The 14,157-nt window shown below is 40.3% G+C and overlaps 1 protein-coding gene and 1 long non-coding RNA gene across 7 annotated transcripts in view; one reads left to right on the forward strand and one right to left on the reverse strand.

The window, feature by feature from the left end:
* Positions 1-8,011: 8,011 nt before the first annotated feature.
* On the reverse strand, positions 8,012-8,545 carry LOC130679104 (uncharacterized). The gene is made up of 2 exons (XR_008992089.1): positions 8,452-8,545; positions 8,012-8,083 (listed from the first exon to the last, which is right to left on the reverse strand). It is a non-coding gene; the product is annotated as an uncharacterized LOC130679104 (long non-coding RNA).
* Positions 8,517-14,157, forward strand: part of CNOT2 (CCR4-NOT transcription complex subunit 2) — a 115,676-nt gene continuing 110,035 nt past the window's right edge. For 2 of the 6 annotated variants that reach the window (XM_036917638.2, XM_036917644.2), the window contains exon 1: positions 8,517-8,655. In XM_036917638.2, the coding sequence (XP_036773533.1) occupies positions 8,651-8,655 (5 nt within the window). In that variant the 5' untranslated portion in view covers positions 8,517-8,650. The remainder of the gene's footprint in view (positions 8,656-14,157) is intronic. The other 4 variants (XM_057486867.1, XM_036917640.2, XM_036917643.2 and 1 more) reach the window with 4 other exon arrangements.

Here is a 14,157-nt window from a genome sequence, read left to right on the forward strand (position 1 = left end):
ATGGTCCCTGTGCAAGAAAGCTGGAACACTGTAAACAAATTACACAATAATATACAAATACTGGGACTACAACAATATACAAATAACAAAAATAATGACAAAATATAATAACCCTCAAGCCTGAGGAGATCCATTGCCAAGTGGTCATCCATTCAAACCAGTTCTACTTGAATATCTGAGGTAACCAAAAGAACCATGGGCGTGCCTTACAATACTCACTTTCTCCAGCCTCTCCAGCAGAAAGTCTTGCAGACACACAGGCCGGTCTTGTCACTTTGTCTCTGGCTTCTGCTTCTTTGTCCTCAGTGGCCAGAACCACTGCTCCAGTTTTAGCTGTTACCACAGCTCCAGTAAGATTCTGTTTGACTTTCCATCCAGTATCTGTCTGCTCCCGCCTTTATCAAATCAACACACATCTGGGTCCTTATGACCGTCACAGAGCCCTTTAAATTCTTCCTTTGAGAAGCAGATCATATTTTCTTCTGTACTTTCATTGCTTGAGCCTGAGTATAGGAGCAGAGCTTGGAGGGATCCATGGCCTGGGGAGTGGGCTGCACCTCTCCTGGAGGAACCCATAATTGCCAAGGCTTTATTTTCTTTTGGGCTTTCCACCAGCTTTAAACCAGGTGGGGTTTCAACTGAGGAGGGGTCAATGCCTCCAGCACCAGCAGGGCCTCCACCCCCATCTCTTCGTCAAGACTTGGCTCCTCCTTCATTTCTGAGGCTGACGGCCCCAACTACGTGCTTCACCTGCATCACAGCACCTCACAGCCTGCACTCTGGGGCTGCTTTTTCTTGAGCTACCTTTACAGCCTTTACCATTTCCACAGCACCTGGTAGCCATGCCATTTCAATCATCAACAAATATTTTACTTCTTTCACAGTACCTTGCAGCTGGCATTCTTGTGCTGCCTCCTCTCATATCAATGTCATTTCATTCTTCAGTGAATCCACAGCAGTTTGCACTTTGCATTCTTGTGCTGCCATTTCTTGTGTCTCTTTCAAGAGCACATTCTTCTCATCTGTAGATTTTTTTAATATTGTGAGAAACAGGTGGTCCACAGTTCCTGCCACCTCACAGGCACTCTATTTCTCAAAGGACCTCCTTACTATACCAAGGGCCACCTCTTCTGACTCAGGTGTCACCTCCACCAGCCTCCAGTACTGGGATGGGGCCCACTGGGGGATCCTTGACTGTCTCGCCATTCATAGGCACAGACTGCTGAAGCACCCCTCCCATAATGGCAGCCTGTTCTGTTCTTCAGTCAACAATGAATCCTGCCGACATTGCCAACTATCTTACCAATGGGTTTCGGCCCCAGATAAGTTCACTATGTATTCAGTGAGACTGAAAAAATAACAGTGGAACATTCTTGGGGTGAAAGGGTTTACACCCAACTTTATTCCCACAGTGGCAGGTCAATCACTAGAATTCCATCCACTCAGAGCAAGTCTGCATGCAGCAACCTGGTCTCTGCCCCTGGACCTCTCTGCCCCTACAGCCATCTTAGTCTCTGTCCTCGGCACTGCCACCACTCCAGCCTCTGCTCTCCAGGAGCCATGCAGCCCAAAGCACTGGGTGGAGGTCTTTATATAGAGTCAATAACAACATATTGCCCGCATGTGTGTAGTGAGCAAGCCAACAAGGACCAGGTGAGGATCCTGGCCATGGGAACCTTCACCTTTTGTGCTTAAAAACACTTGGTGATGCATAGATAGTGCTTAAAAACACTTGGTGATGCACAGATATCTTTGGAGCATCTGCTTATCTGCTTTCCTACTTTATAAGAAAATAAAATGATGAATAAAAATACATAATCTCTATTGTAAGCTGCTTACAATTGATCAAATAATTTTTCACTTCCTTTTGGAAAAAATCTTTTTGAGGACTTATCATTTGTCAGTACTATGCTAGAAACTGGGGGAGAAAAGATAAATGAGATATAGTTCTTGCCCTTAAGAAGCTCACTGTCTTGTAGGGCAAAAACCAATTCTATAGGAAGGTTAAGTGAAAAAATAAAGTGGGTTCAGAGAAGTTTCACCCAAGATGAGTCCTGAAGGAAGGTGTATCAGTTATCTATTGTTGCATAACAAATTAACCCAAACCTCAGTTGTTTAAAACAACAAATATTTATTATCTCAGATTCAGGAGGGGCTTAGCTAGGCAGTTCTAGCTCAGGGTCTTTTATGAGGTTACAGTTAAGCTGTTGGTTGGGGCTGGACTCATCTCAAGGGGCCCAAGAATTTGCTTCTAAGGACACTCATGATTGCTGGCAGGGTTCAGTTCCTTGTTGGCTGTGAGATTTCATTTCCTTGGCACACAGGCTTCTCCATAGGCTGCCTGAGTGTCCTAGGAGGAAGCTGACTTCCCTCAGTGATTCAGGAGTATGCATGAGGAGAAAGTCACAATATATCTTTTATGACCTAGTCTCAGAATCAGTCACTTCCATCTTATTCTATTTATTAGAAGAAAGTCACAAAGTCCAATGCACACTAAGAGGTGAATTAAGTTCCACATCTTGAAGAATGGAATATCAAAGAATTTGTGGACATATTTTTAAAACCAGCAAAGAAGACTAAAGAGAATTTTGTTAAGACATTTTGTGGGAAGAAGGTAGTCACTCAAGGCAGAGGGAAGAAAACTGCAAGGGCATGAAGTATAAGCAGCATGGAGTGGTGGTATATCACCAAAAGTAGTACACAAGGCTGCAAATGCAAGAAGTTGTTATATCATGAGAAGGGCTTTATATTCACGGAAAGCAGTTTGCACTTTTATCCTGTAGGTGATGAGGCACCATTAAAGATGTTATGCAGGGAGTCTCCTAAGATGTGCACTGTAGAATCTGATGGTAGTTTGGAAGACGGGAGAGAAGTAAAACATAATGAAGAAAGACCAGTTTAAAAAAAAAATCTCTTTCAAAAGTTCAGAAGAGAGATTATGAGGAAATAATTAAGAGAATGGTTAAGGAATGTAGAGGTACGGATGGATCCTAGACATATTTAGATGATAAAATACAAAAGAATTGGTAAGGAATTATGGGGTATAGGGAAGAAAAAAGGATAAAAGATATCAGACTTGGTAACTGAGTATGTGTAAGTATTTCCCAAGGTTATCTATTTGTTTCTTTAAAGATAAAAGCTGTCTGTTAATTAGTTTTATGATAATTGTTTAATCTCTGAAAAGTAAATACTATAAATAGAAATGAAATAAAAATAACTGCAACAGTTATTCTGCAAGGTTGAATTAACAACTTGCGCATATACTGTTAGAATTCCATCAGACCTACAAATTTTTACATAACTAGTATTATAAACTTTTTTCCCTTCACACTTTACATCAATGAAATTTTCTCCACATTACTTTCAACAGCTGACTACTATTCAATGGATGCAGCTTTATATTTAACGAATATACTAATAAACAATGCAGTAATGAATACTCTTGCAGTCAAATTGTTACATATATCCTTATTTCCTTATGATACATTTCTGGAAAAGGAATTGCCTGGTTAAATGTACATGTTCAAGGCTTTTGATATATATTGCCAAACTGCCACTTAGAAGTACCCAATTTATATTCTCAACAGTACAAGCAGCCCTGTTTCTCTGAAGTTTTACAGGTATTATCGAGACATAATCACTTACCAAAATAAATTTGAAGACCAAATTATGTGAAGCAGATGTTACATCACTCATAAGTTGGACTTACTTTTATATTACCATCCAAAGCTTAAGATTCTTACATTTTAGAGGAAGAATCTGAGATCTAGTAAGTTATATTACAAATCATAATTCAGACACTATTTGGTGGGAATTTCTGCCCTAGATATTATATTGCAGTGCCCTCTGTGATTTGCCAGTCTGCTCACCAATATAAAGGTTTTTTTTTTTCCTATTACCACCTGATCGGTTTCCCAGAAAAAGATATACATCTTCATTAGCAAGGGCTAGAATCTAGACATATTTCATTAGTTTAACACTATTTTTCCTAGCTGCTCCCTAGCTTGGATCTTACATGTGCTGAAGGAAACCTTTGAAGACACTCTTTTTTTCAAGTCTACCTAACCCTGGATAAGGCTCTGCTTCAGTCATTCAATGGCTCATTTATTCACTGTGTCATTCATTCAACAGTACTTATCTAATGTCTACTATGTGTGGGGGATAAAGCCATGAACGACAGGTATGTAGTTCCTGCTCTCATTGAACTTACATTTTTAGTAGGGTGAAGGGAAAAAGGGAAACAATTAACAAACAATACAGAAAATAATGATACATTATAAATGCAATTAAGAAAACAGAGGGTCATGTGAGAGACAATAAATGGGACAATGAGCTACTTTAGATATGGTGGCCAGGGAGGCCTGTCAGAGATGATATCTGAGTTAAGACCTGAAGAATTAGAATGAGTTAGCCATATACAGTTGATCACTGAACACCAGTTTGACCTCTGTGGGTCATATATGTGTATTTTTTCAATAAATATACATCATCTATAATTGGATGTAAGGCAGCAGATTCGACAATTATGTGGTGGATAGAAAAAGAATAAAATGTACTTCGTGGCCCCCATTGGGATAAAATGTGTCACCCTGACATTATGAGCTGCTGTTTGGACCAGAGAGAAGTGACAGGATCTGAGAGGAGCAGGGGATCCAAGACCTGGGTTGGGAAACTCAGAGGAAGGAGGCAGAAAATCTTTGACTCTTCAAAGTATACCCCTCCCAGCCAAGGCCTGATCAACCTGCAGGTAGGTGTCAACATTGGCAGGTACTAGTAGAGCAGCTCATTCACTTTTTTCTCTGTTGGATTCTACAACTCTCTCATTTCTTTTCTATCTTTCTACTCTTTGTTACATCTGAAGTTAACTTACCCATTTTATATAGTTGGCTATTTGCAGTTAATTTTGGGGGGAGGTAAAAGTTATACATTATACATTGATTTTTGACTGTGCATGGGGGTGGTCAGTGCCCCTAAATCATGTTGTTCAAGGGTCAACTGTAGACAGAGAAAGCCCATCCCAGGCTGAAAAGAAAAACTGCAAATGCCATTTCCTGAGATGAAGTATTTTCAGTTGAGAACAAGAGACTCTAGTAGCTTTAGTAGGTTAAATTTTTCTATCAAAATTTGAATGTGAGGAGTGCAGGGGTGGTATGACTCTCCACAAAGGTCTCAAGAACCCAGGTTTCTGCCAGCTTTTTTGTCATCCCTAGGATGGGAGGAACTTGCACATAACCCAGATTGGAAGCTAGAGTTCCAGGCCATCACACCTGTACTCAAGGGTGCAGGATTAAGTAGAAAAGAAGCAAAGCACTAAAGGTGTGCAACTCTTTTAAGAACGGTTCTGGAAGGGTGCATATCTGCTTATATCTCATTGGCCAGAACTAGCACATAGCTCTAAGGAGGCTGGAAAATACAGTTTTTATTCTGGACAGCCATATGTCCATGTCTATTACTATGAAAAAAAATAAAGTTTAGGAGAAAACTAACAGTCTCTGCTACAGAAAGGAAACAGTTTGGTATATCACAGAAACAGAAAGGAAGCAATGAACAATGTGAGAACAAGTTCAAGCTGGAAAGGTAGGCGGGAACCAGATTATGCAGCTTTAGAGGCCATGGTAAGGAAACTAGAGTTTATTCTTTTCCTAGGGAAGCCACTGGAGGATTTTAAACAAGGCAGTGATGTGACATAATGAAATTTTTGAATGACCGCTCTGGCTGGCATGTAGAGAATGGTGTGAAGGGATGCAGGGAAAATAGGAATCAGAGACAGTTATGGATATTGCTGTGTCAAAGATGGTCACTTGCACAGTGTGGTAGCATTAGAGGTGATGTGAATTCCAAGTATATATAAAGAGCTGATGGTACAGGCTGATGAGTTGTACCTAGAATCACAAAAGACTCAAACTGCACATGAGTTTTATGCCTGAGCACATGAGTTACTGATAGTATTGTTTGAGTGAATCAGGAAGACTTACAGGAGGGGGGTTTGGATTTAAAGTGTTCTGTTTGAGCAATATTAAACTTAAGATGCCTGTCCTTTTCATCCTTTGCCATGGTAAGATTTCCAGTATTGTTCACACTTTTTAAAAATAGGAAGTCTCTCTTTCCTACAACTAGTTACATACAAACTCGTTACTCCCTTAATAATGATTTTCCCCTTTCAATCTAAATCACTAATTTTTCTATAAGGTACACAAGGAATTTACCTTACACACATTTCAAAAACATACAAAACACATCATCAGTATGGGCTGTTTTACAAGTCAAAGTAAGAAAACCTATCAAAGTGAACAGTTAAAACAAAATCCACAAACTACTACATCTAATCAATTTTAGCAATATAGATGAACTTTTTGATGCAACACAACTTTAAAAATATACCATTTAGAGTGTTTACTAGAAATCCATAAATATAAGCCTTTAACAGATGTTAGCTTATTCAATACCAGAACTAACCTCTAAGGTAGGCATTAAACAAATTTAAAAAATTTAAAAGAAATTAGGCACAAATAATAGGACAATTTAAAATTTGTTCTTCAACAAGGTTTAAAGTAAATTTATCCTAATCAAAGTAGTCTCAAGAAAGTGGTAGTGTCTGGGTATTTTTTCCTAATATTCCTACTCTATACATTTACCATGATGTTTGATCTATCTTCTCCAATACAATATCCAAAGGAACAAAATCCTCAAACTAGATCTGTCCCCTTTGTTAAGTGATTTCTCTAATTTTACCAATGTTTATGCTATTTAAAACTTGTGCTTTTTTTGAATCATTACAGGGATAGATCCATCTTTGGGGCCTTAACAAAGTCCTATATTAAGTCAAAATAATAAATTAGGATGTTAAGTAATACTTGATGTTACTATATTCACATTACATCCCATTTTTGTCATTCCATCTTATGATTCCAAATATTAATAGTTATGCTTTCAAATTATTAATAGATTAAAATGCTCAGTAATATATACACACACATGTATTCACATACCTATAATATAACTACACATAATTAGAGGCATATATACTTTAAAGCACCACCTTAAGCAGTAGAAGGGAAAACTAAAGAGGCAGGAAAGAACTGTTCAGGGGAAAAGGAGGAGAAAGGGAAGGACATAGAAAGTGTTGTGTCCTTGAATTTGGCTGAAGCAAAAATCAGTGAAGCACAATGTTTAACGAAAGGAATAACCAGGCAAAATATTTTCTACTGGTTACATCAGCACCATTTGGAGTTTAAATAAATTCACATACTATCTACCATTAGGTCAGAACACCTTGCATTCTATAAACATGACAAAGCCACCTTTTATAGTATGCTGCCTTTTCTTCCTATTTATGACTGACATATGCCCCTTGCATTTCAATGATAAATTTTAAATTGGATCACAGCGAGTCTACTGGAAGGAAAGGCGATTTTATAAAAGAAACAAAGTAGAAAGTTTATTTACTCCAGACGAATCGTACTTCACATTAATAAATATATCAAACAGAAAAGGGTAACAGTTTTTACTTCATGAAACTGAACAATTCCAAAACACACTTGCAGAGGCTCTCAGAAAAGGGTAACAGTTTTTACTTTATGTAACTGAGCAATTCCAAAACACACCTGCAGAGAGGCCCTTTTTAAATCCAAAAATGTCGAATAGTAACAAAAAAAAAGAATTTATCTATATTCAAAGTAAAAGAGAGATTTATTGCATCCAGGAAAACAAATTTAATTGCACGTGAGTGACAACTGTTTTTCAGTAAAACAGAGACCTAACTTTCCTTAAGTTTCTACCAAAGCGCCATAAATTCACACGGTTTTGATGACAGCCCTGCAGATCTCTCAAACTAACGGGGGAATGGGGAATGAGAGCGAAAAGAAAGTGCTATAAACCTAAATCCGCCGGCGCAAAGTCACCCAACAGCGCTCTAAAAACCTGCTCCCTCAAATGCTCCCGCCCACCAAAATTTTTTAGAAAAGTAAAGGCGGTGAGTAGAAAGACCAACGGTTTCAGCAGAGGGGCACTCACTGCTCAGCAGGTGATGGTGACCCGCGGCCAGTCCCTGAAGCGCGCGCACGAGCACCGGAGGTAGCGGCGGCTGAGAGGTACAGGGGACAGCGATCAGCTGTTTCGGGGCAGCCCGAGTGGGGGCGTTCAGGCCGACGTAGCGGGTGGGGCGGGGTGTCGGACACCCGCACGAACACAAACACAAACACGCTCCGCGTCCCCGGGGAGGGCTGACCGACGCCACCTCACCATTCCCCGCCCCTGGGCCCTGCGGCCCTCCTCGGTCCCAGGGCCAGTGCCCAGTGCGAAGCAACCCAGGGGCCCCAGGGAAACTGTGGCGGCCGTCAGAGGCCCCGCTCGCTACAACGACCCCGGAGAAGCTACAAGCCTCCCTGTGTCGGCGGGATACACGGTGGAGGCCGAAGAGAGCGAGGTGAGGGAGTGAAGTGCCTCTCTCACTCCGTCCCGAACGCGCGTGAAGAGGTCTACTCCTCCTCAACCCGGTCCCGCCAGCAATCGTCGTTCCCACCTTCGCCGCCGCCTTGAGGGAAACCGGAACGACGGGGGTCACGGTGGGGGTCAGAGGGTAAAGGTCTTGCTCCCAGCAGCCTCCGCGGTGGATACGTCGCCATCTTGGATCCGCGGGACAAGAAAATTCATGCGGTGAGTTTTTGGCAAAATTTTGGAAGTCTGGCAGCGGGGCGTGCGGCGTGGGCGGCGGAATCGGAGCCTCCGCAAGACGGGGGAATGCCTCGGGGCTGGTCCGGTCGCCCCCGGGGTCCGCGGGCAGCATCCTGGCCCGCCGCTTCCCGTTGCTTTTGTCTCGGCTCCAGTCGAGAGAGGGAGAGCGGAGCGGGCGGGGAGGGGGGTGGCGGCGGTGGAGGGAGGGAGGGGGTGTGTGTGGGGAGGAGGGTGGTGGACGGGACGTAAAGCGTCGCTGTACTCGGGCGCTGCAGCAGCCGCTGTGGATCCTGGGCCCGGTCCCTCCGGCAGGCTCTGGGGCTTCCCCCAGACACCGCTTCCCTGGGCTCCCGCGAGCGCGGAGGAGCCTCCGCCGCGCTGCTTCCTGGGGAAGAAGAGAAGGCGACAGCGGTGGTGGCCAAGGAGCCTGAGCTCACTTTGGACGGCGTTGCCGACTTCCTAGCAGCCGCTGCGGTCTCTGGCTGTTCACATTCTTCTAGTACACGCACCTCATTTGCAACTTGTGTGTTTCTGTGTGTGTAAAAGGTGGGGGACACTGGACTGGCTAACGGGCTCCGGGTGCCTCCAGGCCCTGGGATATCAAAGGGTCTGGATGGTGGAAGAAGGAGTGCAACTGATGTGTTTCCTCTGCCACCGCACAGGGAGGGTGAAGCTTCCGTGGTGTGGTAGAGACTCTTTGCGGATAGTCCTGGGCAGCAGAGGAACCCGAGACGCTTCTGTCTGTGAAGTTGCTAACCCCGGGTTTCTACTTCCGCCGGGGCCTCCACCTTCTGCTGTCTTAGGTCTAACTTAAAAGTTTCACGGAAGAAATGAGTGGGGTTCAGAGAGGCCCTCTTAGTTCTCAGTTGAAGCTCTGTTGTCCGTCTAGGAGAGCCTCTAAGTCGTGGTAACTATGGACTTTAGTGAATGCGAACTGTAGTTTTCATTTCTAAAAGCATTTCCAGGTTTAGGGAATTTGCGTCTATTCCAGACTCTGTGGGGACGGTATTTCCACCACAAAAGTCTTACATACGGGTACCCCCCTCTCGGAGGGCACCTAAACATCAACTTCTTTCGAATCCTTTGGAATCCTAGGAGGTGCCTTGATATTTCAATACCCAGACGACCTAATCCAACACATTTTAATTGTCATAAACTCTTGGTCAAAGAATCCTACTCCTTTCTTAGTCTTCTGGACTATTTTTAATAATTACATTGATATTAAGCCTTAGATTCTGGGTGTAATGACAGAAACTACTCATTTAAAAATCTGTCCACAAGGGAAGCCATACTGGAAATTAGAGTTCAGAGTTGAACACATTTCCTGTTATGCATGATACTAAGGTTTTCTAGACCTCTGAAATCCTAAGTGCAACTTGTGATTTACCTTTTGAAAAAACATTAGTGGGAATAAAGTATGAAGTTCGGGGTGTAAATTTGGAAGTACCTGTTTGCATATCAGGCTTATGTTGAGTTGTTTGAGACTACTCGGTTTCTCTGACAAGTTATTTCCCAAACATCAATGAACTCACCCCATTTGCACTTCGGGAAGATAACTTCATCCCAGTTTTAAAGGGTTGATTAAGAATCACACTGGACTGAAATGGTTAAATGCCTACATTCAGATGGTTAGGTATTCAGGTCCGTTTTCATTGAAATACTTCTTAATGGTCCAAGATCTTTACTAAGCTTTGAATGTTCAACTCGTAGTTTCTTCTTTTGTAATATTAAATCTAATCGAAAAATACAAAATTCATGTAAATAAGACAAAATTCCTGCTCCACTTAATTCTTGACATTCTGAGAGCCTCATTTAATTTTAAAAGGAGAGTTTCCTCTTTTTTTTCCAGAGGACTTGAATTGCAGTGACTTATGTGAATACTTCCTATTTAAGACAAATTGAGAAACTCACATTTTTTGCATCCTAATTCTGCTCAATAAAAATAAATTAATGTGAGCATCATTTATTCTCAGAACCCTTTTATTCTAAGTATACTGTATAGAGATAATCTGTGACCTAATCTGATACTCTTGGGTAATGAGAATTGCCTGTATATTTAACCAAGTAACAGATAACACCTTTAAAAATTTTTTAGTTTCTATAGTATTTTTAAAGAAATTTATATGGTGGAAAAATGAGGGTAAAATGCATGAGTGTGAGTGATTTAGATCCCCTTCATTTGGGAAGTACTTGATCTTGAAGATAAACTCAGGATGATATTCCTTCCCAAGAGAACTAGGTACCTGTGTTTTTACCTAATAACCTCGTGTGCTTCATTTACCTTTTGATTTTTTTGGAGATACTTTACAGTTAGTTATTATATACCTGAACATTCTCTTTGTTACAAATATATAAATACTTTAGATTTATAAATAGATTTCATTAGAAGTGCTGAGTTTGGGGTTTTATCTCTTCAGTAGATAGTAGTATTTGTATTATAAGCATTTGTGTTTTTGAAAAACCCCTACATGATTTTTCAGAACCCATGGGAAATTACAGTTTACCCTTTTTTGTTGGTAAATTTACTTCATAAGATTTTCTGATAATGTAAGAAAATGAAGAAAAGGTGTGTTTAATGCCTGTATGTGAGGTAGAGTAGATGTTAAAGGATTAATAAAACTAAGTTAACAATGTATTTTTTTGCTCTTTCAGAGCAGTGCTAAATAGTAATTGTTAATTGTTGCAAAATGTTTAACTGCATTCTGTTATAGTTTCATGATCATACCGGTGTGCTTGCTTTAGTAGGTAGGCATCGAGGTCAGCTTAGGCAAATAGTGATACAGTCTTAGTTAGGAAAAGATACTACTAATGGATTTTGTAATACAGAGAAGCAAAAGAAACGAAGGCTTCAGGTAGAGCAGTTGTAGAGCTGGGGATCATCTGAGTTGCACTGTAGTGTTTGAAGAGAATTACATATGGTAGTGATGTCAAGGGGTTTTGTACTATGGTAGGAGTCATTCTCGTTGATGACATAGGTGACTGTTCTTCCTTCCTGAGGATGATTTTTACCTCTGAAACTTAAAAGAAAACTGTGACTTTTACTAGATATTTTGAAAAGAACTGTACTAAAATTGATGGCTTTGGTAGAAAGTCTGCCTTTGAAAAGAAATGGATTGGACATTAGGGTTTTCAGTTGCTAAAATTATAATTTTTACCTTGGTTTTGTTCATCGAACTGAATGTTCTTCAATTTACTATATATATTTCTTCTTCTTGATTGAGTTTTCTGTTTCACATCCTTTTTTAAACTCTTAATACTTTTTTCCTATGACAAGTCATGCTGATACAGCTTGTTCATTTATTTACTTTGTCCATACTGTTGGGGTGACCTGGAAAAAGAATTCCTAGTATGTTTTTTTTGACAGCTTGTTCTCTGAAATTCAGAGGAAATCTCTTGTTATATCACTTGGGTATGTTGCATTATGAAGTAATAAGATGCTTTACTGTGTTCATATTTTTGGTAACACCTCATAGCTTAAATAATACAGAACTGCAAAGTAAGTTTATCTAGGAGAAAACTATTTAGATATAGCTAGACATTTTGGACCTATTTGCCACTTACCCTGAAAAATTTCCTTTTCTTTTTTTCCTTTCATGCATATGTTTTTACCTGTGTGTGCGTGTGTGTGTGCGCGCGCACACGTGTATACTGCAGTGTTATTTTTACTGTGACTTCTCTGTTGTTTGATAATCTTCAGAAGTCTACTCTAGTATCACTTTGTTAATGAAATTCTTCCTGACTCCCTAATTCCTTTTGCTGTTCTGCTTTTATTCTTCAAACTCCTGGTACTGAATGTGTCATGCTGTATTGTAATTTACTGTCCATCCCTGCCATCCACCATAACCTCCACTGGACTTTAAGCTGAGAGGTAGGGCTTTGTCTCTATATTTACATTTCTACTACCTTCTGTAGTGCATGGTACTTACAGTAGATTATCAATAAATAGGCAGTAAAGTGAACTGGTGCCAGATTGTCCTTTAACACTTAATGCTGTCAGAGCACTATTTCCCAATCCACAGATCAGAAACATGAGAGCAGAAAAGGGGAAGGGGAGAAGGGCATCCTGTATTCCTTCATTCCTTGAATCCTTTCTTATAGTTGTTTCTTAATGACCTATGGGAAACTATATAACCAGCTTCTTAAGAGAAGTGTGTGTAGATTGAGTGTAGGACTAAGGGAAGGATGTTAGTAATAAAATGCTTCTAGTCTAGTTTAGGTCTGTATTTCTTGCTGTATTTTGTATGACTAAGACCATTGGTTGAAATATATTTCATACAGATGATCCCTGACTTAATGATTGTTTGATTTATGATTTTTTGACTTTACAATGGTGCAAAAGTGATACACATTCAGTAGAAACCATACTTCGAATTTTGAGTTTTGATTTTTCCCTGGGCTAGAAATATATATGGCATGATACTCTTGTGATCCTGGGTGGTGCCCTGCAGCTCCCAGTCTGCCCCAAGATCACGAGGGTAAACAACCAGTGCACGTACAGCCATTCTGTCTTCCACTTTCAGTACAGTATTCAATAAATTATATAAGATATTTTCAGCAGTGTACTATAAAATAGGCTTTGTATTAGGTGATTTTGCCCGGCTACAGGCTAATGTAAGTGTGCTGAGTAAATTTAGGCTGGCTAATCTGTGATGTTTGGTTGACTGGTGCATCAGATGCATTTCAACTTATCGGGATGTAACCCTGTTATAAGTCAAGGAATATATTGTGTTTACATGATAATGTATATTTACCGTTGCTTAACCACGAGCCTCTATTAGATTTGGGATTTTTGAAGTTAGTCTTTTTCTCACATATTTACTCTTAATGTCTGGCCCAGTGCCAGTACAAAACAGGAGTTTATAGTTCACATACTCTTCTCCTTGTAAAAATTGGGTGAGATGAACCTAATGTACCTTTATTTGCAGTCCAAAATCCACAAAGCTCTGAAATCTGGTTTTTTTTAAGCATGCATGGTGGCAAATTCCTACTAAAATTGTTAGCCTAGTTAGAGTGTTTTATCTGTAGTAACCTAATTTTCCAACATTTTCTGCAGAATTGTTACTGTATTTGATTACAGGTGCTACCTAGGCCACTCTGGGAGGTGTTAGGTCATTTGTGATATATACACTATTTTATCTTTCTAAAATCTGAAAAACTCCAATTCTAAGAAACATCTGACCATGGAAGCCCACAGATCTCCCAACACAAGGGACCCAAGGAGGACATCACCAAGACATATAGTAATTAAAATGGCAAAGATGAAAGACAATGATAGAGTATGAAAAGCAGCCAGAGAGAGAAAAAAGATAATTTACAAAGGAAAATCCATTAGGCCATCATCAGATTTCTCAGCAGAAACCTTACAGGCCAGAAGAGAATGACATGATATATTTAATGCAATGAAACAGAAGGGCCTCGAACCAAGAACACTGTATCCAGCAATATTATCATTTAAATATGAAGGAGGGATTAAACAATTCCCAG

This window comes from Manis pentadactyla, chromosome 10 (assembly GCF_030020395.1).
Source record: "Manis pentadactyla isolate mManPen7 chromosome 10, mManPen7.hap1, whole genome shotgun sequence".
Classification (NCBI taxonomy): Eukaryota; Metazoa; Chordata; class Mammalia; order Pholidota; family Manidae; genus Manis; species Manis pentadactyla.